Source organism: Bombus flavifrons, chromosome 10 (genome assembly GCF_040668555.2).
Source record: "Bombus flavifrons isolate JBK064 chromosome 10, iyBomFlav1_principal, whole genome shotgun sequence".
Classification (NCBI taxonomy): Eukaryota; Metazoa; Arthropoda; class Insecta; order Hymenoptera; family Apidae; genus Bombus; species Bombus flavifrons.
Genome location: NC_138451.1, coordinates 14,707,152 through 14,734,971, shown reverse-complemented (window position 1 = coordinate 14,734,971; position 27,820 = coordinate 14,707,152). Strand labels below are relative to the sequence as shown.

General features: G+C 36.2%; 1 protein-coding gene across 2 annotated transcripts; it reads left to right on the top strand.

Moving 5' to 3' along the window:
• The first annotated feature begins 4,738 nt into the window (after positions 1–4,738).
• Positions 4,739–23,652, top strand: LOC138184482 (tachykinin-like peptides receptor 99D). 2 transcript variants are annotated; one of them, XM_069122493.1, is made up of 5 exons: positions 4,739–5,265; positions 14,092–14,310; positions 15,878–16,028; positions 21,139–21,335; positions 23,002–23,652. In XM_069122493.1, the coding sequence occupies exons 1-5, from the start codon at positions 4,829–4,831 to the stop codon at positions 23,333–23,335; spliced, it is 1,338 nt and encodes a 445-aa protein (XP_068978594.1). In that variant the 5' UTR covers positions 4,739–4,828; the 3' UTR covers positions 23,336–23,652. The 2 variants fall into 2 exon arrangements, with proteins under 2 accessions (XP_068978594.1, XP_068978595.1); XM_069122494.1 differs by lacking the exon at positions 14,092–14,310.
• The last annotated feature ends 4,168 nt before the right edge of the window (positions 23,653–27,820 follow it).

Here is a 27,820-nt window from a genome sequence, read left to right as displayed (position 1 = left end):
GTTAAATTATTAAACTCTGTTGTTCGTTAAATTAGTGAAATTGGAATTTCAATGACATAACAATTTCGTTAAATATAGATATTTCGAAGTATTAAATCCACCCATCAAGCATCTTTGTGAAATCTCCTACAGAAATTTGTCTTTAAATTTCATTTTTGTTTAAGTAAAATACTTGAACATATAAGAATTTTTTTTACATCTATTCTTGTGTTTATTGCCATGTTAAGATAACATTAATTTTATTAATCATGATATAGAATGGGATAGAACGGATTACGATCGCTCAATTTTCAGTCGTTAGACATTTCGCAAGATGATGTCCGGACGGGATGTACGACGGGATGTACGACGGGATAAAAGACAGACCATCTCTCACGACCACTTTCAGCTTCTTGTCAATAATGTCGTTCGTCCGGACGAGTTAAAAGCCATCTAACATAAATTAAAATTTCTAGCACATCGTACGACACGATTTTAAGTGCTATTAATATGATAGAAAATATCCACGGCAATGATAGATACATATAATTCGAAGCGAAAGCAATATAAAAAATAGTTGTAATAACCATTTAATTTGATCGTTATCGAGTTTCTTTTAAGATATTTGTCATACATTAACATCGACATATTGACACGAATGAAAATATACTCCGTATCCGGATAGTCGATACTAATTTCGAAAATCTACTGGGATCGTTCCCAGAAGAAGAGGAAGAAGAGGAAGAAGAAGACGAAGGGGAAGACGAAGAGGAAGACGAAGAGGAAGGAAAAGAGGAAAAAGAAGAAGAGGAAGTAGAAGAGGAAGTAGAAGAGGAAGTAGAAGAGGAAGAAGAGGAAGAAGAAGAAGGATAAAACTTGGTTCGTGAGAGGCGTTTTTCTTAAAATATGTACGGGATAATACATGCAGCCAAAGTGATGAAACAAACGGCAAAGTTTGGGTATAAAACTACTTTCGATGGAAGGGAAGCATAAAAGGCGGAGACGTATCCTACAGCAATTTGAATGCGAAACTTGAGACATCTCCCAGTCTGTTTAAATGTTTTTGGTAGTTGGCGCGACAAAAGAGTGATACGCCTGCTTCTAGTCACTGTCCTCGCTGTCAGGCATCGAATAACTTTTGGGAATTATCCATACCGAAAATAAATTTTACCACCGTTCTAGACCACTCGACGAACAACGAGGGTGTGGTCGAAGAGTGGAAGAAGGGCCAACTGATGCTATTGCAGATAGCAGTGAGAAATCAGAAGTAAAATCAGGAAAAATCGCAATGGAAGCGGCGTTCTCAATTTTATTCGTTTAATCTCGAATTACGTTGCAGCACTACGCACACACACACACACACATATATATATATATATATATTTTTTTTTTTTTTTGGAATAGATATTTTTGAAAAAAGATTTCTATCCGGTATCATCTAGAGATATTTGTACGATAGGTAGTAATAGTTTCATTAAAGGGAGCGAGATATAAGTGTACACTTCAGATGCATCGAAGCATCAGAAGAGTACCGTAGCATATGACGCTTGGTATTTGCATTTGTTTGTAAATAAATATATTTGTCATACATACGCATCAGAATATTTATCCACGTGCTTGCTAACTTTCAGTCAAGTTGTGTGAAATTCTCCAGGCGAACAATGCAACAATCCGTACTCTCTCAGCTATGTAAACTGCTATGCGGCTTGACAGGAGTTCGATTCATCTCAAGTATCATCGCTAGCGATCCATCGTATCGATAGGATAAAGCATCGGATATCTCACGTATGTTTTACAACTATGTGGATAGCCCGACGGATTTAATCCACTTCGATTTAGTAGGCTGCCCTGGTATATCTTTATTCTAATATCGAGATAAAAAATCGATGGTACGTTAGCTAGACACGCGGTTTTCTTTTGCCGGCAACTTTTTTACTCACCGATGTGATGGAACGTTAGAGAAATGTATTTTTTGTTCGACGCTGATCACAACTGTCGTAAAACTTTTCGTCTTTCTGCTACGATCCACGATTTCCTTCGTTCCTTTTTCAACGACTTTACGAACGACTTTAAAAGGAACTTTCGATAAAGAGAGACAAGCTTTGATCGATACATTGCCGAATTTATACTGTACATGACTACGGCAAAGATGTTTGAAAGGTGAAAAGGCACGTAATTACAACCAGCAAAATTTCAGCGTACTATCGTTCACCCTGCGTGCCACATACGAAGCATTAGGATTAAACGATCAATTTCAAATTATCAGTAGTATTCCACGTACTAAGCTGTAATGAAAAATCTGTGAGATAGGACCGCAGGACTCATGGTATTCATTGATACCGATTCGGTCCGCTATTCGGTTGCTTCGTTAAATATTATTTTTCCCGAAAGTCTCGTAGGAAATAGAAAAATGTTACATTACGGATCTGCAGTGAACTTCTTATTCGAAGGACCGGTATAAAGGAAAATATGCGAACGTTCGTTACACGAACGTTTCCTCTGATATTCTATTTAGTGATTTTCATGGCGACTTAGCAACAATGATGTTAGTTACAGGGCTTGATTTTTTTATTCATGTCGCTTGGAACGAATTCATAATTTCAGTTGCTTCTGCAGTTCCATTCTTCGTAATAAATGTCCTGAAATTGTTCCTCTCGCTGTATAGTAATCGTAAATATATCAAAGTTTAAGAAAGTGTAACGTGAGAAACAGAGAATTTATTATTAAGTGACCAAACTACTGTAACATGACATATTTATATTTTAAAAAATATGTATGCTCTTTATTAGCATACGTGTAGAAAATTATAAACGACCGTTATTTAGAAGACGAATACTAGTTCAGAAAGAGCAGATAGAGCAGATAGAGCAGATAGAAATAATATAATTACGATTAATATCGATTAGGTTATGAGAGAATAAAAGTACAAGTTTGTTAAAATCAACTGAAATTGAAAAAATGCTAAAACTACTTTTTGTGTTGCAGGGCTAAAGCTGTTTTCACGGAGGACGCGATGGAATGAGTTTTCAATGAAATTGCGGACGTGACAAAATGTTGCGAAACGTAGTTGGAGCGAACGAAAGGAATCGACAGTATGATGCTGAAACGTCGATTGAAACGAGGATCGTCGCAAGTATCATAGAATCAGGCATGATCGTGAGCAGAGACAGAAGCATTCTTGTCCTCGTTCGAAATGGCGAATATCTGCAAATAATTTTCTGTTAGTCCCTGGACGTAGCGAGAAAGGGTTGTTGAAAGGTATCTCCCGTGAATCGGCGCGATTCACCCCATGTATCTTTAATGCAACCTTTCTCCTATGGAATTCAATGTTAAGCTAATAGGCGTATTCCCTTATCACGACATAGAAATGGTGCGAAAATTAACAAGACCAGCGGGAAAGCGGTTGCACGGAAGATGAGAGGCGAATCTTCTGTCATAACGACAAACAGATCGGCGAGTAAGTCTGTTCCATTGACTACAGAAGGAAAAAGAAACGACACTGATCGATGATCGACGATCGACTTATCATTCACGATAAAGAGCAGAGGATAGGAAGGAATGCACATTAAAAATCTATATAGATAAAAGGACGGAAAAGATATTCGGTAGGACGCAAAGTGCCGGGCCGGAGAGAGGCTCGTCGATGTATTTTGAAGCGCGCTCGAGGCGTGAAGTGAAATAACGTAAAGTTTGCATGGTGTTGGAGATGTCAGTCCATCGGGCGTAGAGGAAAAAGTCAGTGGTAATTCGTGGAGAATTGCGGTCAGAGTTCCTTTAACGATACCGGCTAAACGTTTTCAGCGGGAGGTAATTAGTACGTGGAGGTTAGAATCGTGAAACGCGAGAATACAATAGGAAAGACGCTGCTATCATTACGACAAAACGCGATAAGAAAGCATAGGTACATTGGCAGATTTTTCGCGCGAGAAGAAAGAATCTTGGCGGAATTAATTAATTAATTAATTAACTAATTAATTAATTAAGAGCGATGGAAGGAATAAAGAACGACAATGGATTAGCATCGTCGATGGAAAATGAAGGCAGTACATCGATATCGTCTGAAATGGCATCAGTCTGGATCGTTCTATCTAGAATATTGATATTCGGATGAAAAAAATCTTCTTCGCCGTATAAAGGTAACCCACGAAAACAATACGAATTGGTCCAATAGGTCAATGGCTGAGCACTTGCTTGTTAATCGAATGGAAGCCTGTTAGAGGCGCTCGCGCGTGAAACAGAAGTGGAAGCGAGCATAGTCGGTGACTCGGTCATGCCAGTTGTCCGCCTGCCTCGTGCCGCAAACAAAATCTGCATAAAGTGGCGACAAGCGTCATCAACTTCGTTATACCTGTATCGTATCGATGCGGAAGAAATGAAACGCGTTCCTGTCTTTGGATACTCTGGAAATCGTCTCAGAATTGGCGATCGTTGCGACCTAAAAAGCTAATAAAACGAACTGTGACATCGAAGAACGATAAAATATAACGATCTGATTAACGTAGCTGTAATATGTGCCGGTATAGTATATGATAAATCGTAGGGCTGATTTGATACAAGTGTGAATCGTAAAAAGGTAGAAGGAAAAGTGATTGGAAAAACTACTTTAATACGTTCGTCTTGAACCGATTAAACGAATCGTGTTGATTGAATGTTTTTAAATTGGTATTTGTGCGAGGTGCGTAGTCATCTCTACGTAATTTCCAATGAAAGAAGCTAATTTCAAATAAACGCGTAACGCGCAAAAATGTGCTTATTCGTACTAAATTAAGAGCAAATCAAAAGATAATCGAAAGATGTCTATCCGAAGATAGATAGTTTGTCAGTAAATTAACAAATTTTCGCGAGAAAAATGCAGAGCCTCCAAGTTTTTGTAAATTCAACGCCCGACCCGTTCAACATGACACTACTGATGGAAAATAACACTTACTACAATAACACGAATATCACGGATTTACAATTGAGAAATCAATTCATACTTCCGTGGTGGAGACAAATGATCTGGACCTTGTTGTTCGCCTGTATGATCGTCGTGGCGACTGGTGGCAACCTGATAGTCATTTGGATTGTATTAGCGCACAAACGGATGCGCACGGTCACTAATTATTTCTTGGTAAACTTAAGCATCGCAGACGCGATGGTGTCTACGTTGAACGTTACGTTCAATTACATCTACATGTTGAACAGTCACTGGCCCTTTGGCACGCTCTACTGCAAGATCTGTCAGTTCGTCGCTGTGCTCACTATATGCGCCAGTGTCTTCACTTTAATGGCAATTTCTATAGATAGGTAAGCGCGTTATTCTTACTCAGAAGTCCAATCATCATATTCATATTCATATTCATATTCATAATTCAATTTATTTGTTGGTTTAGTAAGAAATTAGATAGAAATGGATAGAAATAATCTTACAATTAGAAAACAGACAAAGTACTCTTCTGTTTATCGTGAATTGTTTATCGAGCTGTTTGTCTTTGTGAGACACCCGTAAATATATGCATTTTAATACATCAGAATCCAAATTGCACGATATTTCAGTGATATTTCGATATTTATTTAGGATCAGTTTCCACGATTATACGCCATGTCGGATAATACCTTATCTTAATACAGTCAGCCCCTGGCTCGGAATTATTTCCCAGAACAGCATTGCAAATTTCAACCTATCCTAAACTTCTATCTAATTGAACTGCTATTATCAAGGATTATGATTTAGAACTCGACTACCTCGACTGCTTCGAGCCAAACTACGCGGCGGTGTTTGAAAGCCGATTAAATACAATTTAATAGCTAATTAATTTTGCTCCGATAGTTATGATCGAGAGTCTTAGGAAAAGGTCGAAAAGATGAAATCTGTGAAATGGAACCGCCATGCGAAAGATTACACGTCCATAAACTGGACGAATATGCGGTTAGCTTTGGCCTCGACTGCGCGCACATAGAAACGCCACCTTGACAATTCGTCGCTCCAGGAAAATAAATAACGTTCGGGCCAGACTACAGACGGGCGAAACAACGGATGAAAATCACGATCTCAAAGACGGAAATGCAGCTTTCTCTGTAGGCAGACATTCCAATCTTTGTTGGACAATTTTAACTGTGCTGTGTACGTGGAAACGTACAAAGAAAACGTAATTTCCGATTCACTGCCTTTTTCCTGAAATTTAAATTTAACCTTTTAATCGACCGACGTTACCTTTTACTTCTACTTGATAATCATTTATATGTAATACTAAAATTTCTTTTTTTTTTTACCATGGTATTATTTAAAATTTTGATCTATTAGACTGGGAATTATCGATAAAATAATTATTCGGTTATTTTTTTGATCATAAAATTCTTAATAATTGGTGGAACGTTTCAAAATTTCCAAGCTCGTGTCGAATATTAATGAAACGCTTGTGACATAATTCTTTTCAAGTAGCTATACCATATACATACATATTTTATTCATTCCCGATGTGTAAGTATGTGTAATAATCGTATAACAGATTTATGAAAATTTAAGTTAGTAATTTAGTCCGTTTCGCTAGAGTCAAAGACAAACAAATATAACTAGAACGTTTCCCATAATTACAGGTATTACAGGTATTAAGATAATGCTTAAAACTGCATTATTGTCGGTATGAAACTCTGCCTGTGTTTATTTACAAATCGCATAAATTATCGTCCTTCTGATACATATTCGTAGTTACGATTCCAAATATGTTAGAAAAATGTACGAAATACATGTAAAATATTTGTGCGAAAGCGCGTCGCCTATACCCGTAACTGATCTCTTCGTTTGCGAGGTCGGACGAAAGGTAACTTTGCGTCGCGTAGCCTCGTCGAAAAACTCCTCGAGAACCTGTCACAAAATGATACACAGTGTACTTATGGTAGTATAGAAACAACAAATAAGTCTGGAGCTTCTGAACGGGTGGGTCAAAGCTCTTTTACGAATATTAACCGCGAGAATCTCTTCGGAAAAATCTATTTAAAAAACATACTTTTGGCGGCGGTATTTTTTCGTTCACGATCAAGCATAGGTAGACCGTAAACGACGTCGAATCGAATCGAATGGAATCGGCGTCGATGATTTCCAATAGCTCGATAGCCCCGTGACTATATCGAAGAATTATGCTTCAACGATTCGCAGAGAAGAACGTGAATGGCACGTCGTACTCGCATGCCTGTGACACTGCCGATAAATGATAATGTGCGTTATCGAGACTGCAAGAGAAGCTCAGGTTCCAGAATTTCTGGTGGAACGAACGGCATTTCAATTGTGAAAGAAACCATCACGATTCGCTGTGAGGACGTGTATGCACGATATATAGGTTGAGTCTCGACCAAACTCGAGTATCTTCCTAGCATACCATCTTTCCTAGCATTAAATAGTTAACAGGTCGTGTTAACCGAGCGATATTCAACCAGAGCGCCGCGACTAACTATTTATTCGGACGCACTGTTGCCGCCCTTTTTCTTTACATTGTCAAACAACAAAATGACGATAGCCAAAATAGTAGCCGTCTGATGTAAATGCTCCGGCTTGAACCGAGTGTAATATATTTTTTGGTGTGCCAGAGAATTTTGTCAATTAGTTTATGTCCGCCATAAAGTGAAAAATATTGAAAATCGCTGGAATAATCGAAATCGATCGATGCAGAAACAAGCGACAGGCATCGAAGGATGTAAAGAGGACTGTACGCTCTACCTTATACATCGAAACATATTGCGATTTGAGATTAGGTTTTGCCATCCCGGATTCGGGTGTCCCGATGCTCGCTTGTATTCCAAAATCCAAACCGTCAGCCCCCACCGATCATCCGCGCTCTCGTCCTATACATACATGCATATGTGCGTTGCATACGGTGGTGATCTGGCATGCGTCAGACGCACCTATGCTAATATACTGGATAGCAATGCATTTGTTTTTCTAGAAGTGGTTTTCAAGTGTTGCGTTCGCATCAGATGCATTAGAGACAGTGTAAATGCTATCCAGCTACGATCTATAATTTACAGAAGCTTTTATTTTGGGACATCGTACCTAATCTAAAAAATAGTGACAAGAGCGCAGGATTCAGGCGGAAAAATCCGAGCTTTTAATATGCCCCTTATCGTGATTAGTGATTTTATAAATGACAGCCCCATTTGCGACGCATGCGTCGACACCCAGGTTTCACGTTAACACTCATGATTAGTATACACGTTAGAATATACGTAGATCCGTATAGGCGAAACGGTGTCGAAAGCAATTCGTATCGATGCTAACAACGACGGAAATTGAGAAGAAGGACTAATCGTCGGTAAAGAGGCGAGAATCGAATCAAGAAGTGAGATAGATCTGAACGATTGTGAATAACGTTAATCGCCCACCACGTCGATACCTCTGAATTAGCAATTGAAAACAAAGTCGTTTAAAACTGATTCGTTAGAAGCAAAGAGAACCCGAGAGAGTGTCAAGTAAACCTGAGACTTGGATTATGAAAACAAGAAGGTTGAACCGTAACGCAACTATTAACTTTCCTTTTATCAAGCTTTATCATAGATTCAATGATTACAATGATTTTACAGAGGTAGAATTACACTGAATCAGAGAAAGGCTGAACAAGAACTGCTCGAGCTGGCTCGAGTCTCGGCTTATATGCGTTTTGGTTTGGGGATAGGTTATGATGCGCAAAAGAGTCCGAAGGTCGGGGGTCGATGTCTTATCTCTGGTGTGGATTAAGACGTGGTGGATGAATGCCACGCTTGGAAATTAATATTAATGACAGGAACGGGAAGACCGAGACAGACGCATTTGTAAAATAATGGATCGATGCTATAAGCCAAAGCCAATGGATGGAAGCAGTTTATAAAACATATTTGGTCGTTATTATCTATCCTCGTTTGTGAAGAACTATGAAAATATGAGAAAATTAAGTATTTACCAAATAATACGTACAATTATAAACGATATTAAGAATTCTTAAAATAGACAAGTAGGATTGTTACGAGTCGATTCAAACTCAAATACCAAGTATATTATCGCCTTGGAGTACATATTAAAGGGAATGGTGCGGGAGAAAATGTATAGAAGATGAGATTTCTAGCGTTATGCTTGCAATTTCGTAGATCAGTGAATTGTGTGTTGAACGTACTCTACAAAGAATACGTAGAAAGGGGCGATGGCGCAGAAAATACTTTGTACATATGTGGCAAAAATGCTTTACCCCTCGAACGTAGCGAGAATTTCATTCGACTATGTATGCGGAAGTGACCTTTCTTTTCTGCCATTCTTTTCTGCCATTCTTCTCTGCCATTCTTCTCTGCATGAAAGGAAGAACGCAACACCGATATGTATAATGGTTGTGTCGGTCGTTCGTCAACGAATGAATATAATTTCAAGGATCGTGTGAATTTTCGTAAAATCGCTTATGACGCTTATAACGCTTGTGACGAAGCAAGTAAAAATCTAACCGAACATTGTTAAACTTTCGTTTCATCGAAACTCGATTTACAGAAATTTGGATAATTAAATCGCTTAGCGACAACGCTTAACGACTGGCTTCGTGAAATGAAACGATTTCATTGTCCCGACAAAGTCGCTTATTACTCGTTAATGAACGTTGAAAGGAAATCTCCTGTTCGCAACAATGACATAACACTCGATATAATAACGATATTGCCGGAGTAAGTAGATATTTTTTGTTGTAACGTGCGACTAGTTGTGCGATAATTTTATTAATATTTATGTACATATTCGCATATTATGCCAATGTTATGGTATTATGGAAATTTATTTGCGGATAAAAGACGACTGGAATGAAAAGAGAAAGAAATGGAAAATAACACGATTCTAATTACGAGTCTTTGTTTTACTTAATATCTGACTTGAATGTAAAACGGGCGTCTTATATGTATGTGAGAAGCGTTTCATATGGAAAAAATGTGGAATTGTAAGTAAGAGAGAAGAGGTTATTCTTGGCAAGAGTTACAAAGTCGCGTATTACATGTAAATACCTGGTTTCTTCGCCGATGATTTTAGGCTGATTTCGTTAATTATCTGTGGGTATCGGAGAATATTTACGCGAGAAAAGATTCAGGCCGGTTAAAGGAAAAAGCAAAGGATTAGACGCATGGAGAATGAACCGCAAAACCGTCAGAACGATGAGATATGTATGCGATGATTGTATATCCTCGCCTCACTTCGACGATACGTAGTCTGTTTGGGATTAATATAGGGAAGCTATCGCAAAATCGATCTCGACCTTCGGACTTAAATTTTGTTATCGCATCGCATTCTACTCCCTCACCGGAATCAAATTTTTCGAAGGAATTATGGGCCGCTCTCTTACATTCCGCAGTCAGATAGGAATGCAACATAGTTGTTCTTCATAGTCGAGTTTCGTACAACCAGCAGGTAACAAGTTATTTTAATTAATGGTTCTCATCGACTCGGTGTAGTGCTCTACGTATTTATAATACTCGCTCTAGACCAGTTAAATTTGTCAATAAATCGATTAAATATGTTTATCTTCTTACTACGAAGATATGCATAAATAAACAGGAAAATATGAAGATCCGTGTGAATCGAAATACAAACGTGAACATAAACGATAATTCGAATTTTAATCAAAATGCCTATGGTGCTATTTCCCGACCATTGGAAAACCGATTAAAATTCCAATGCCACTGTTGGTGTCGGTGGTGCGAAGGTTCGATCGATCGGCAAAAACATTCCGGTACTCTACAGAAAATAACGCGTGAATCTTAATTTCATCGTCAGTAACGAACGATTCGATTTCGAAGTCTCGCGCGTCGAACTGGTGTCTATCTTATAATTTTAAATGATTTATAATCGATAATGCCGAAGATATCGCCAGTAAAGATATTCTTTTTACACCTAATAGTAAAAAAAAGTTGTATCACGCAAATTGTTTCAACCGTTAGCAACGCTGGAACGGACGAAACGAACAAATGGAATAGGACATCTTGAAAAAACAGTGTTTCTCACATGTAAGCACACAACGGGACTCAATATCAACTGTAAAAAAACGTTATGAGCTTTCGCATGCACGTCGTACTCGAGAGCAGTTTATATTTATTACTATGATAAATGCAGTTTCACTTGCATTATTATTTACATTTTCCTTTACCTTTTTACCATACTCACCTTTACCATATTTACGTTTCGGTCTTTCGAAATTATTCTCTTGAAATCTTATTAAAAGTATGACGTAGACATTCACAATGAAGAAATTTCTTCGCATACGAACGTTTGCATATCTTGCATACTGCAAACATACTTCGTAGATTAGTAGGATACGTTAACCGAATCTCTTAGATTTATTTCCTCTCTGACGTAGATCGCGAAATTAACGTCGAGTAACTGGTCGGATCTGAATTCGGATCTGTTCGAAAGCGACCTGTGGTGAATGCACGAGACATAACTGTCCGGTGTTTCTCGCGACTGCTTGAGAGCTTGGACACAGTCTTTCCTTTATTGCGAAAAGAACGCAGTTTGATCGAACGATTCATCAGCGAAGCGCCAATTTCATTGTTCAATATCGGTATGCTTATAAATGGAGGATAACGGGAACGTTTGCGAGCGTGGCCTTCGCACGCCTTTGCCTATGAAATCATAGAGAGAATAAGAGAGCAGTGAAAGAGACGATGGAAAGACATCGTTGGATGCCTCTAGGAAAGGGAACGTATCAGAACGTATGCAATCGTATAACGCGGTAACAGTGTTCAAAGTTGGAAGTTGAAACTATTTTTGGAATAGCTCTGGAATTAGAGATCGTAGGAAAAAGTTCTGTTTAATTACAAAGATAAATGCACTTGTTAGAAAAATATGATTAGGAAGAATAGAATATTAGAGCGGTGTGCTGGATTTAAGGGAAGTAAACTGGATTTAGGGCAAGTAACGATCGAATAAGTATAGATTGAAATAAACGTAAAATAAAAGATGAAAAGCACGAGAATGATCGAAGTACGAAAGATTCAGGTAGATAAAATCGATCAGGTGTCTAGTTTCTAGAATGAGAGATGCTTCGAGTTGGTAAGTGGTAACGTGTATGCAGTTTCTCGCACGATTGCGTTCACAAGACATCGGACAGTTTGCAGAAATTTCAGGTCAAGATATCGTCCGTGTGAAGCATCGAGTTGCGAGAAGCTATCGTTTCTGAAACTTTCGTACATTGATAGAGTACGCTTTCGTGCCGGCATGTCATATAACTTTGATATTCTTTAAAACTCGTACTTTTCCTTATATTTAAAAGTAAAGATTAAAATGGACGACAGTCGCAAGACATTTCTTATGCATATATATACTGGCACGCATATTGTACGTAGTAACAAACTTTAAAAGTTGAACTTGCTCGATCAAGTACATATATGTACATAATGATATCGTTATATCAAAGATCTATGTAACATACGGCGAACAGCATTCAGAAATTGCAATATAATTATAGCTGGAGATAAATTATATGTCTTATGTAGAGGTACTTGGGTATATATCATTGTCCATACGCATGATGAACCGAACAGACTATTATTATTTATCAAATATATATGCAGTAATTATTGTACGATGGACCATGCCGATTCGAATAGGTCAATTTTTCTTCTTAATAATAATTTATCGTACATGCGAAACATTTTGTTGGAAGTTGGCTTTATCGAAGTTTACGCAAAGAAAGTGGACATTCTTTAGCATCTAAAATCTCAATTCTATTTCAAAGGCGAGGATATATTCAACTCGTATGCATTTCAAAGATACCTCTGTTTACAGTGGATTTGACATTCAACAGACGTAAACCTTCCGTCGTAAACATTCTATAGTGACCTATATTGCAAGAGCCGCATAAGAATTGTTCGATCGCTACCGTTTCGTTTACCATCGTAAACTTGTACTTTTTTAATGCCTACTATACATATACATTTACTTTTAATTATGGAAGAAAAATTATTTTGGCAATTTTTAATATTACGTTTTCTTACCGATAGAGTATCGACTAATTTTTGCTGTTATCATTCGTTGTTGTCAAATTACCGAAAATCGACGCAAGAAAAACTGTATTGAATGAAATTTAAAAAGCGTGTAAGGATGTCAGTCGTTAATCCAATCTGCAAGTGTAATAGCGCAAGCTATCCTCTGATTTTCCTCTCTCACGCCATACAATCAGTTACACCATACGAATTAAGATTTAATTTAATTTTCTTGCAACAACTATCCTACCCCTTCACTAGCCCTTTGCTTCGTTTCTACATATATGAAAACACTGGTTCGTATAACGTGTTTCATGGTACAATTCACTTTATAAAATAGTAAATACAACGATAAAAGTCTCACTTCCGTATTATCGTGTTGCTATTATGCGAGTAACTGGCTGTAATTAATTCGAGATTAAGTTTATCGCAGGAAATGTGAAATTACATGAAATTCCCAATAACAAAATTACTCAGGACATTGACTTTAACAACATATTTCAAAATCATTAAAATTCATGAGTTGCGTCCTGCTCTATGTATGTACACAGTGTACATACATATATAACTATCATTAATGTCCATAATGATATCGTAAATAGTACAACTAGTACATAGCATAGCTCGAACACTGACTGCCAGGCCGAAATCGCATGTTTCGCCGAGGACGCCACGGGAGTACTTTTATTATTCGAAGCATATAATGGGAAAATAATAATAAGACAACATTATAATAACAATATTATAACAATATTATAACAAGGCTTCGTTCATTTCAACAAACCATTCGCATTCGTTATTTCGTCTGTAAGCAAATCATACAGAATATATCGTTGAAACATTCGATGTTCTAATAAAAGTATTTAATTGTTCAATGGGGCACTTTTTATTTCAATGTATCTTCTGTTTATCCGTTATACTGAAAATGGCCTAACTGTCAATTTTCATTCAATTTTTTACAATTATAAGAAGTGGCCGGTCATATATGACCACCAACGTGGCAGTCAAAGTGTTAATATCACGAAAGATTCGTCCTTTATTTGCATTATAATCTTCCAGTTAGTTTTTCTATTGATCGCTGCTGGTTCTATCGATTGATATTGGTTCGTATGCATTAAAAAATATATTTTAACAGTTAATACGTATCGTGTATTGCAGATACATGGCCATCATGAACCCGTTGAGACCTCACATGGGTAAAAGAGCTACCCTTTGCATAGCGATCTTCATTTGGATCGTAGGAGCTATCCTCTCGCTACCGATGCTACTCTTCTACACAACATACACTCAAAACTTTGCAAACGGCGAAATACGAGTGATCTGCTACGGCGATTTTCCCAACAGAGACGACAATGGTCTCAGTTACGACGAATACTTGTGAGCTTATCTGAATAATCGAAACGCAACCTTTTTCTTTCCTATTTCATGCATGCTAATTCGTGCTGAAACGGTACAAGCGTCTCGTTACACTTTCTCGAAGAACCAACCTTTTCAAGAACCGTAGAATTTCACTCCGAAGCAATATGGAATTAAAGCTACGTGAAAAGGTAAATTTTAAAGATTAAAACGATCGCAGGAAACGTTATAAACGAAATGTCAAAAAATGTCAAAATTTGTATCTCTTAAAATTTTGTTCCTTGCCAACAACTATAACGAGAAAATCCTTGCACCGTTCGATATCGATCACAGATGATATCATCTAACAACTGGTTTATGACGCGTAAACGATCGGCTCTGCCGATCAGTCAGCTTACCATAAAACGAATTTTGCTTAGTCTGCGAGCAACGTCATCGATTGCTCGACTGATGAAACGACCAGAAGAATCGCGACGGCTCGTTATTTCAGTTTTCCTGTGGAAATATACACAAGTGTGACCAACCTTAATCAACCGACATACAAATACAAAGAACAGACAAAATGATCTTTTGTCTTTTTTATTTCGAAAAAGAATTCGCAACGTCGTATCATTTTGTCTGTTCTCTTTCTCTCTGTATACATATTTTTAGATAGTCAATTGAAGTCTTTATATATACAAATATAAATATCTAGACTATTTAGAAAGATAAATGAACGATTCAAATAATTCCTACATAAATCTGTAAATTGTAAATACTAAAAGAGGAAAACGCTGTAATAATATTTAACAACCCATAAATAATGTTGATTGATTTATGGTTGCACAGTTGTACGTACAGAATGTAACAATGCTTGACAATATCAATCAATTATTATGCGTTAATGTTCCATTCTAGTTACAAATGTAAATAATGCAATTTTATAGTTTGTTTATAGTTTATAGCTCAGTTTGTGTATGAAACTGTTACTCTAGAATGAAATACTCGAATTCACTGTGTAAACGTTCATGCACATAGAATACAAGTTGCTTTGAAAACATTTTTTAACGAAACGTACGTACAGTTCGGTAGTTTCGTGAACACACTTTCTAAAGATAAGGGAAATAATCTGCAATTTCCTCGATTTAATGGATTCGAACGATCTGCATCGAGTTTCATCGGTGTTACTTTTAATTACCAACTGGAGCTGATAAAAGTGCAGTTCAAAGTTTTATTCCACTACCACACAAAGCTGTCACTACTATGCTTTGAGCTCGATCACAGAATTCATTGAAAGCGAAATACTTTAAGCATGTTTAAGCATGACGTCGTTGTTGCGTATCTTTGTCCACATTCTTTCTACTCGCTTAAAAATTTCAAGATAAATCAAATTCATGGTTCGTGTACATAAACATTTTTATATTACTATACGGGAGACTTTTTAACGGACAAACGGTTGTATAAGGAAATATAAGGGCATAAACAATTTAAAAATTCATTCGTTGTAAATATATATATATACCAAGGAAATACGAATTCATATTACTCGAAACATATGCTCTAATGTGAATAACCACATGTATTAAAGTACAACGTCTCCTGTTTTCAGATATAATGTGATCTTTATGGTACTGACATATGTTTTACCGATTGGATCGATGACGTTCACGTACGCCAGAATTGGTTTGGAGTTATGGGGTTCGCAAAGCATCGGCGAAAATACCGCCGGCCAATTGGAAGGTATAAGGAGTAAGCGCAGGGTATGTAAATCACGAAGGAGTGAAATCGTCTCTTTTATTATGCTTTGTGTTTCATTGAAGAAAAAAAAGAAAAAAAAAACGGGGAAAGAGAGCGACGATAATAGCTAATTTTAATTATTACTAATTACCGTCGCACTTTATTAAACGATAACTAATCCCTTGATCTGGACGATTTTCGATTCTTCGAAAACGTTCATCTCTTGTTCTATATCATCGAATATCGGAAATTTATACTTTGAAAAATGGTTTTAAATGCAGAAAGATCGGCGGATACCCGTGATATAAAATAAAAGTTCGATTCTAATAGTTCAAGTTGTCGTGTGGTTATTTTCGACACACGAGAGCTTTTACGTTATCATGAAACAAGATTGGTTTCCATTTGTTCCCCAACGCGGCTTGTTTCGTTATTAATCCCACGTTTCGTTATTAAACCACGTACGATTTCATCTACTTGTTTACAATATGTTTCTGTTGTAGTTGTAGCCCCAGGTTATGACGAACAGGAATAAATGTCTCTTGCATATGACCACCAAACAATCACCATTTTCTTCTTCGCACGAAGCGGTAGTTCTGTAACGTGTTCTCTATGTTACGTCATCCAATTGTTATTTTGAACGTTTTACGACAGATAGTATGTCTTCAAAATTAAACGCTCGCAATAAAAATACAATAAAAATGGATTATTTCTTTCGAATAATGAAATTATCGACGTTGGTCTAAGCTTTGATACATCGTTTATAGTTTAAGTCTTATAATCCTGTAATATAGTTTGTCCTTAACCGTCCTTATACGAGGAATAATGGTAAAGCTACGTACTTTTATCTAAAACGTTATTTCCTTTGTCGTCTGTCGTGAATTAGATTCAACAATGCATTTTCAAAGCTTGTTGTTGTTAGCGTTTCACAGTCCTCTCCTTTTTCGTTCTCTTTCTAATGAAAAATCAGCAGTCTACGATTCCACGAACCAACGATCGACCGTCCCATTATTTACATATGGTATTTCTATCCGAATACTATTTCTAGATACATATATTTGTAGCGAGTTTTGCGGTACTCGATTTTGAAATTTGAACCCGTAAAAAAATGACGACACCGATATGTAATGCGAATAGAGAATGATAACGGATATTATTGGCTTAACGTGTTTCGATCCTTTTGTTTCAAGGATTTTTCGAGTCGCCTGGAACGACATCGTAAAACGATCGTAAAATTACTCCGGAAAGGCATCCTGCCAATTAATTTTAAACGTGAGCCGCAAAAATATCTAGACTTAACGTATGCATTTCAACGATAGACACGCGAGGCGGTATTATGGTATATCCACACGTAGGTGTATCTTTGTTCGAAAGCAGTTTAAACGTTAAGCCACGCTATAATTTCTAATTAGAAGGTCTACCAGGTCGCCGCACCTGTTCGCAAACATCTCTCGTAAATTCTCTCGTAATACATCGCGTCGATGATGCAATTTGCAAATGTCTCGATCGTTTCTTAACAATTTTCACATAGTATTTGTTAAGGCGATACAATAATTTCAATCATTTACTTATTTACTATCCTCTCTAAAGTTTACATATTTTGTTTTAAGCTATGACAATTTCGTAATAATTCCAACGACGCATATATTTGCAGCGTTATATTATATATAGTGTTGCAACTTGTAATCAGCCAATACTTATAGTACTGTTACACGTGTGTAATAAATAGAGATAAATGTTCTAACAGTTGGAAGTTAAGGCGATAGTTAATAAAATTCAAGTAACCGAATCTTTTAAAACGGAACGTAAATGAAATTGCTCGTTATACATATATGCATATATGTGTATGGGATTAAAACTACGTACGATAGCTTTACTTTCGTTAAAATCATTCGTTTAAATCGTTAAAGCAGAAAATGCCGTGGAATTAACTCGAAAGAATTATTCGAAGAGATTATGATACATCGATGATGATTATTGAACGGGAAAAGCTAACGCCGAAAAATTTAGATTAAAATTTCAGTCGATACATAAATTTACACTGAAATATATAATTAAAGGACAAACTTCAGTGATCTTAAATATATTAGAAGAAACCTAAGCGATTCTTCTATTAACGAGATTTAACGAGATATTAACGAGACTAAGATTATCCATACACCCTGATAATGTTAATGCATCGTAGACAGTGAACGTTAGTGTTATAGTTCGTGACGTTGGAGTTTTACGACCGAATAGGTATACGTACAGCGTACAGGTTTCGAAAAATAACGAAACCGGACTTGAAACTTTTATTACGCTCGTGTTATGTTGTTCCATCGTTTTTACAATTGGGCTGCAAACGTACGTTCCTTACTAAGAGGAGTTCCTTTTTTGATAAAATCCGAATAAGGTGTTCTCAGGCGAAAATTTGTCTAGGAAGTAGTAGCTGCTCGCCTGATGAAACTTCCTTACTTCCTCGTCGTCACGTCTAATAACTTGTCATGCATTCTTGGAGACGACTGATATCGTTACAGATTGATAGATCGCAAACTTGGACGCATCGATATATAACCAAGGATCTATAAACCCCAATGGTTTCCTTCGAATTTTATACAATCAACGTACGTGTAGGTGCTATCTGCGCATCCTATGTATATGTTTAATACGTGTGAATTTCGAATGAAATCTATATTATTCTTGAAGATATTTTATTCGATCTTTATTAAACGCCACACGTTCGTTTGCATTTGATATTTCACGCGAGTTATATCAGTCTTCTCTTCTATCGAATGTAAAATAGGTTTATCAGTCAAGCGGTCATTTAATTAATAACGAACGCGACGAGCGGAAAAAATAGAGAAAGAGATTACGTGCATGGGTATGAGGAAATCTCTTTCTGCGATCTTCTCCTGTGCCCAAGTGATCCTATTGGATTTCGATTAAGCGGCAAAGAGCTCTCGTTTTTCTCTATATGCGGAATCACTGATGGTCCATCTTGCCACGTACGTAGAAACACAATGTTCTAACGGCCGTGATCACCTGGCCCGTAAAAGGATCTCAAAGATCATCGTTGAAGAAAGTTCAGATTGAAATCAGTGGACAGACGAATACGAGAATCTCTCGGTCTACGGTCTATCTAATAAACAGACCGTAGCTCAAGTACGTTTCACGAACAAAGATGAATCGAACGCTGCAATCTTTATCCTCTACTTTTGTATTTTGTATTTTGTATTTTTCTGGGAAATTTCTTCGGATCAATACGAGCGAATGTATGTAGATACAGTGCGAGCACTGACCTAGCGATGCACGGAACACACGATGTGACAATTTGTGAGAAAGATTCTCAAAAGGAAAGGCCAAGAAATTAAAGGCGTCAGGATGAAATCGAGCGAAGGGGAGCCAAGGGAGAGCAAGGGGATCTCGTCAAATGCGAATGTGTCCCGCAAGTCTAGTTACACGAATAAATATAATAGAAGATGGCCATCGAGATTTTCTCGACGACGCAACGCGACGATGCGACCAAGGTTTCGTTGTCGTCGTGATTTTACTAACAAATAATTTTCCAATAGTAGAGAATAGATATACCTACGTAGATATATGAACATTGATGTACATATATGTATGCAGAGTATATGTAACAAAGTGTATTTCCGCATAGTGGCGAGCGAACCGTAAAAGCGAGAATTTAAGGGAATTGACTTGCGTGATGATAGGGTGATATGGTTTCGAAAAAAGGGATATTCTATTACATTGCTTTATAGTTCTATTTTGTTCCGATCTTGCATCTTCGTTTTATCGTAATACACAGGTTTCATCGTGAAATATGAAACGTTCGTTTCGCTTATTGTTTTGCAAGCAAAATGAGAAATTTAATTTCAAAAAGTTCCATTCTTGGAAACAGCTTAAGAGGTTAATCTGCATATTCGATGCTTCGAACTCTAAAATATGTAATTTCTTTCGATAGAGTAAGCTTTGCACCGAAGAATCAACAATGGCTAAAAGTAACTTTGTAGTTTATTATTTTAATGATTGAATCTAGACGAACTATGACGATAGACTTAATAAAACGAGGAGCAAAATCATTTGAATATTTAGTAGTTCCCCTTTAATCTGAAACGCCCTGAGAACGCAATAAATATTTCGCAAACAATTTAGGGACGATTGAAAGATTATTTTGCAATTTCGACAAGTAGAACTCAAGATAATGAAAATACATTTAAACGAACAATGGTAAATTCTATTCCAGACGTTTAGAGTGATCTCATAACAGAATCGTATACTACAAAGTTTAACGACTCTCGTGGTTGGGCTAAATACAAAATGAAAAATGAAAAGTATGAATTCTTCTTAATCATTATGTATATGTATATGTATATGTATATGTATACGTATGTTTATGCGTATATGTATGAGTTTAGTTTATTTGACTGAAAGTGAAACGAGTAAGAAATGCAGGATATCAAATGGCCAGACAAAGATGTATTACGTTAAAAATATAATTTACGCGCTGTGTGTCTTCTTGATACAAGATATCGTACGTCGAGCGATCAGCAACGTTGATTAACAACGTTTCGTGCTGCGTGCCTATGGTTCCTGACGTAATACAAGTTTCATTAAGCGTAAAGAGGAGTATTCTCCGGCATAATATAAAAACAAAGGGAAGGAAACAGGAGAGAAATATATAGAGATATTGGTAGAATTACAAGCTTTTTATAGTTTGTAAACTTACATATTTCGATATTATCCTTTGTCCCAGTTTTAATATCGCGCAAACAGCTTTGAATTTGCACCGTGCGAAATATATTAAACGTGTAATTGTACAGTTGTTTTCCTGTATTTTCTTGTATGTTCCTGTCTATGAGAAATTCGTAATAGGGCCCCGAATATCTTCCGAACGTTCTGTCTTTTTCCATCGACTCTACAAATCATCAGGTAACGAAAGCATCCAGTGTGCGCGCGATATAATTAAAGAACACATCAAAATAGTATCATAGATATCGAACTTTTTCTTCTACCATCGATCTCCGTAGCCTACTATGATAAAGCTCCTAAGCTTTCTTCGACTAAACGAAGAATCGTATATGTATACCAATAGAAAGTAACGACTAATAACAACAACGATGGCTAGTAAATACCAGTACATTTGTTTTTCAGGTTGTGAAAATGATGATTGTTGTCGTAGTAATATTTGCAGTATGCTGGCTACCATTTCACGTGTACTTCATCATAACGTCATACTTCCCGGAGATTACAAACGAGCCATACATCCAAGAAGTTTTTTTAGGTATTTACTGGCTCGCCATGTCTAACAGCATGTATAATCCCATAATCTACTGTTGGATGAACTCCAGGTAAAATATTACTTTAAAACAGGACGTAAGTACCTTTCACTAACCTTTACTTGATGCCCTTAGGAAATTTAAAAACATGTATTAATCGATCCAGTTTCCAGTTTCCATTTTAGTTTCATGATTAAACATTTGAAAATTTGCCACGTATAAGTATTTGCCTAATTATACTATCGAAAGGTTTGTTTAACCCATTGATAAACTTCTAATGACATATCAGTGAAAAAAACTTGTTTCGTTACCTAACTATTTTTGTTTCATGGTTGTGAAAATGCTAAATATAATAAAAAGGGTAACAGAGAAATTTCGAGAAATCTATAAAATAGAATTACTAATCGCTAACCAACTATTACTATACTAACTACCAACTATAACTAGTGTGGTAAAATCGCGTCAGTTATAGCTTACAGCTGATAGAGATTTATGCGACGTCGTTTTCCACACCTACCTTACTTGATACTTTTCTGAATAGAACAACAAAGAAAATACATCGTGCGGTTTCTGTAATCTGAAATCACGTTTAAGATTTGAATTTAATTGGTAAAAGTTTGCAGCTAGTGGTAATAACGGCATTTTCATAGAACCTTATCGATCAGGATGTCGCCATTGCGCAAACCGATCGTACTCTGACTAAACGTTAAAATAGCGAATAAGGCTTTCGACTTTTCGCTTGTTTCGTCAATTTTCTCTTCGTACGGGAGAATGGGTGCATCGTTATTACTACAATAGTATTAACGATAATGTTAACGATAGATTCATCATAAGACGAGAAATTATCGGTAGGTGTCGTAATTTAAGGCACGAACGTATTTTCAAATCGAAGGATCATCGCGACAGATGCGAGATTTTAAAAAAGAAAGTCTTTGTCTAACATGGACGATGATATGTAGATAGGGATTTCAATTGCGGTACGTTCTCTCGTAGATACAACATAGATACATCGTATGTACATGTCAAAGAACCGCATGAATCGTCGAAGACACATCCAGACAACGTTGTTCGGCCCACAAACTGAATGAAACGGGTGCCAGATGATCGATTTGAAAATAGCCATTTACCAGAATCGCTTTACACGTCATGCACAGGAATTGTTCCGGTGAAATTTTACCGCTAGTATCAGTACTAGTACCAATATCAGTACCAATACCAGTACCAGTACCAGTACCAGTATCAGTGTCAGTATCAGTACCAGTACCAGTATCAGTGTCAGTATCAGTACCAGTACCAGTACCAGTACCAGTACCAGTACCAATACCAGTACTCGTATCAAACAAGTAAAATACTGCTGTCCGTAACAAACGATCTGCTCACAATAGACCAATAGTTCTCGTCGTTAACACTCGTGCATCGAACGTATTGTACGTATACGTAGAATGTATACAAGTAGGTTGGAGAAAGAAAAAAGAGTGAAACGTAACCCGTGATCCTTTCGCTTTCCAATAAAATATTAGCTGTGTTTTCCGTCCGAAATGTATATCGGACGATATTCTGTTTGAAATACGATTTCAAATGAAATCATTTCTCCGTCCAGGTCTGTCAAATCCAATTTCCCATAAACCTTTTAATTAGAAAAGAATAAATTGGAAGGGAAATTGCGGAGTTAGTTAGAGTTGGCGTCTGCTGGTATTTATTTAACGATTTGACCAATAACAATTGCTCCATCTTGCAGATTTCGGCGAGGATTTGCCCACTTTTTCTCCTGGTGTCCGATGGTACAGGTTCCCGCGGAGCCCTCGTTATCACGTTCCGAAGCGTTAACGTCTCGATACAGTTGCACCGGAAGTCCTCAAACCAACACCAGGATATCACGGAACGGTACGTCTTCCTGCACACCCTCGGAACGTCCTTGCACCACATCGTCCACAACATCCACGAGCGAGTCACGCTTCGAACACGACGACGCCCACACGGATGCACGAAATTCTTACATAGATTTGCACGACTTCACCGTTACCAGCGTCGTCCTTGGCGAAACCAATGCCGACGTGAATCGCGAGACGTAGTAACGAAATCGACTTTGAAACCCCGATCGTTGTTTCCTTCGATATCCGGTTCTTTTCGATTCTTTTCGATAATTTACCGCGGGGAACAACTTTCTGATCGAAAGTATCGATGAAAATAATCATTACACTTCAGGGTCTAAAATATCAATGTTAAACACATACGATTAGATTCGCGTTTACGTGTAAATTTTGTTAGAAGAAAAATTATTATCAATTAACCCTCGCGGCTATGAGACGATCGTTTCGAATCCAAGCATCGAATAAAACCAAAGAATGGATTTTTTAATGCTTTCTAGTTATATCGTGATAGTGCGATTTTCTAATTTCTCTAGATTTCTATTATATTATTTCTATTATAGTGTTCGTATTGCATATAATTTGTGTCCTACTGTAGAGTGTTTTATTGCATAGTTCTCATCATTTTCTCATGCTTTTCTTATTTTTACACATGTAAGTCTGTAGTTTTTATTAGGCAACCTATAATTCCTAAAGTTTTACGATGTTCGGAAATTTGATCCTATTTTTAGAGTTTCATAGTTTTTAGAAACTTGTAATGAAGATGCGACAGTAACTATATAAAGATAAATAAATATATTTTTCGAATAAAATTCGTAATTATAATTTTTTCTCTTCCTGTCTGTACGCGACGATTTTCAAATTACTATAGAAATTGAAATCTCATACATGGTTAGAACATAACCGATTCATTGTTGTCCGCGGTCTGCCGTTTGAGGGTTAATAAAATAATATACATATATTTCTAGTACGTGTATAGTATGCCAAATAATTTTCTATTTTTCTTTTATCAACCACTAATTTATCAACGATGCTTGTCCTCGTAATTGCGATACACGGTTGAATTACCAACAATCGCCCAATTATAACGAATATTAACAATACGTTTCTAGCTTTTTCATACTATGCGGTTGATTTGAAAACTATTCGTCGTCATATGTAATCTCAGATATATGTATGCATTTATACATTTTAGGCCCTGGTATTTCGTCATCGAACGATTCATAAAAAAAAGATTTACACAAATGGAATGCGGGAGCTTGAAGTTTTTTTACATACAGGTACATACTATGTACTTTTGTTTAACCGATAAAAAAGTGAAAAATATATTGCAGGTGTATTAAAGTGATGTAATATATATATCGGGTCTTATTTAAATACAACGAGATATAATATCAACGTTATAATATAATGCCGCAACAGAAAATTGTGTACCGACACAATGTTGTCTTCTTCTTATCGACGATTTTCTGATCCATATTTGTCGTTTAGAACTTTCGCCTTAAGATTTATCATTGTTACTCGACTTCGAAATAACAAAAAAGACAAAACTACGGATAAAAATAAAGTACCGCGTTACAAATAACACCCTCTGCTAACTCTAACTCCAATCTCCCGTATGTAACTAAAAAATTAATTTTTACACACGTGCTTGTACATTAATCCATTAAGGACCAAACAGTGAAATAATCCGGAAAAGTATTTAAGAGTATAGATAAAATAACTTTTACAATACCGTTTTGTGAAGATACAAAAAAAAGTATTACCGTTAGATCAAAAAAAAAAAAAAAAAAAAAAAATAATCCGTCATAGCGCTAAAAATACTTCAATTTCTTAAGACTTGATAAAATTACACGTGGAATCTAGGTGAAAGAGATATTAGGCAAATCCTTGGAACGTTCTCTTCTAACCAGAAAAATGAAAAATTACAATCGAGTAGTAGTGTGTAAATCGAATGCAAGAACAAAATTCCATATTATTAACGCAATGTTGCCCCTTAATGGGTTAATACCGAGTCGTTAAATGAGATGAAACGAAATGGACTGAAATGAAATGAGACGAAATGAAATGAAGTGAAATGAAACTAGATTAAATTAAACGAAATGAAATAATTAAATGAAATGAAATGAAATGAAATGAAATGAAACGAAATGAAATGAAATGGAATAAAATGAAATGAAATGAAATGAAATGAAATGAAATGAAATGAAATGAAATGAGATGAAATGAGATTACGATGCAGTAGAAATCGATTCAAAAATAAGAATCGATAAATGGATGCAAACAAGGCCTGTTTCTAATTTCGATAGGCACGGCAAGAATACCTTTGTACCTACGATCTTCGAGGGAAGGAAACGATCGGTTTTTGGCGCAACGTCGGGGAAGAAAGTGGAAAACTTCGCAAACTGCCGGCCATGTATCTTGACAGGAGGAGGAAAGTCCTGAGCAACGAGTACATACCTGGATATAAGAGTACATATCCTAAGCAGTCAATCTCTTCAAGATTCATCTGACGCAAGTGAAACAAGAGAAGTTTCAAGAAGCGACATGACGTATCGGTTCCCCTTTATTACGCAAAGCCATTATTATTCGCCGGAACGATAGCTCCAACATTATCGATTCTGTTCAATAGAAATGTTAATTATCGGCTAAATATTAGATCATATTTCCGTCTTGATGTGGAGTACAGCTAAATCGAGATTTGACGGAAAGAACAGAGTTTCTTCCTGTCGATGAGATATCGTTATATACGAATACATAAGCTCAGACTTGAATTACCGTCGAACGTGAAGTTGTCATTTATGATTAAATTATATTCTATATAAGTTAAATTCTATATACTTTAAATACTTTGTTGTTTAATATGTGTATAAAAAATAACGGACCAATAATCTACTTACTACTATTTGCATATGTTAACGAAACGTTCCTTTTCTCTAACGGAAAAAGATCGTATAGTTACGAGAAATTTCTAACAAGAGTATATAAACTATAATACATATATAATAATACATATATAGCAGCTTCGTGTACGATACTTGTTTGCAAAATATATAAAGTGCTTGCTTAATTAAATAATCTTCGTGCTCCTACATGGTGTATCGATATAATTGCTGATAAATCAAATAGATGATAAAAAGATATCTATATTAATATTCATTGCACGAAGATATCCTATTTCGTCAAATTCTAATTTCCTAAAAAACGAAATCTATATTCTTTATGGAATTTTACTACTTACATGTACAGACTTGTATCTTAATAATTTACCTCGCAACTATCACTGCTCTGAGAAGCAAGAAAAATATTGTAATCGATACAAAAAATGAGCAGGACTATCATAAATTCGCAAAGAAGATTGTGACAAACAAACGTTTTCGTTATAAAAACGCACAAATGTACTTATAAATAAAATAACCGTTACCAAAATTTACATATTTTTATTGAAAATATATTTACTTCGTTCTCTCTGTAATCTCATCATTTAAACTGTCTTAGTTATTTATCGTTTAGCCTGTTTATTTTTCATTAAATCGATATAATATAAACCGTTAATAGTACGCGAAAGGCGTCATAGGAATTAATCGCTCGTGTTATCGCCGTTTGTAAAAATAATCTTAGCTCACTAATACGTGTTAAACAGCATTGACAATATTTCGCTAGCAACGTTATTCTTACCGAGCAAAAATTCTGTCCAACAAAGGAAAAAACCAACATACTTCTCTGTATATATAAAACGGCGAACTGCAAATGCAAATTTATTATTTAATTGATATTATTTAGATTTTCGGCTGTAATGCAATTCGGCGAAACAACATACTGGGGAAAACAAACGCTTTTTAATAAACTAGTCGAGTGTAAACGTATAAGTGATTATATCGAATATAATGAAAAGCTTGTCGGTAAAGTAAGAAGTGAATATATTGTTTGATATGTATAAAAATATGTGAATACTAGCGTAACAGAGTACTGCTTCTGTCTATAGGGAAGGACTCGCTATATTTCATTGTATTTTCAACATAAGCAAACACTATGGAAACTAAGAGAAAGAGGAAAATATATGATGTCAACATAAATATTTCTTGTAACTTGTATCTACTTTGGTCAACCTGTCGAATAGCTACCTCCTCGTTGATTTCGATATGCAAGATGATTTAAAGAAGACAATGTAAGTTAATAAATAACGTACATAATAAATATATAGTCCAGGCTTTTACTTTTACAAAGTAAAACAAGTAAAGCAACCGGTAAATTCGTAGGATTGATGTCCGTGACAAAAAAAATCATACAAAATAGAATCAGAAACAGAATCAGACGCTCACGCTAATAATTAATGGGACGGACCTCTAGTAGTTCGTCTTGTAGACGTCCTAGACACGATCTTCGGTTTATGATACATCTCTAAACATCTAGAATGTTCGAAGTGCACGTGATTGCCGAATATACAGCAATTCGTGATTGATTAGCGACCGATTGACCGGTTAATGTCCCTTTGATATTCTTAAAAGACAGAGAATACTATCCATATGTATCATAAACCTAGACTTTCGACTGTCCTAGCAAATCTTAAATATAAAGAGAAAAGAAAAGATAAGAAGTAAGTAATAACAAATGACATTACATAGTACAACAGCATTGATTTAGCAATATCTCATGATATAAATGATTAAATGATTAAATCTTACAAAT

What these genes read in the sequence shown, in the direction of transcription:
- LOC138184482 (XM_069122493.1), top strand. Translation starts at nt 4,829, where the DNA reads ATGCAGAGCCTCCAAGTTTTTGTAAATTCAACGCCCGACCCGTTCAAC. An exon ending in ATGGCAATTTCTATAGATAG is followed by an intron (nt 5,266 to 14,091) that starts GTAAGCGCGTTA and finishes CGTGTATTGCAG; the next exon opens with ATACATGGCCATCATGAACC. An exon ending in CTCAGTTACGACGAATACTT is followed by an intron (nt 14,311 to 15,877) that starts GTGAGCTTATCT and finishes TCCTGTTTTCAG; the next exon opens with ATATAATGTGATCTTTATGG.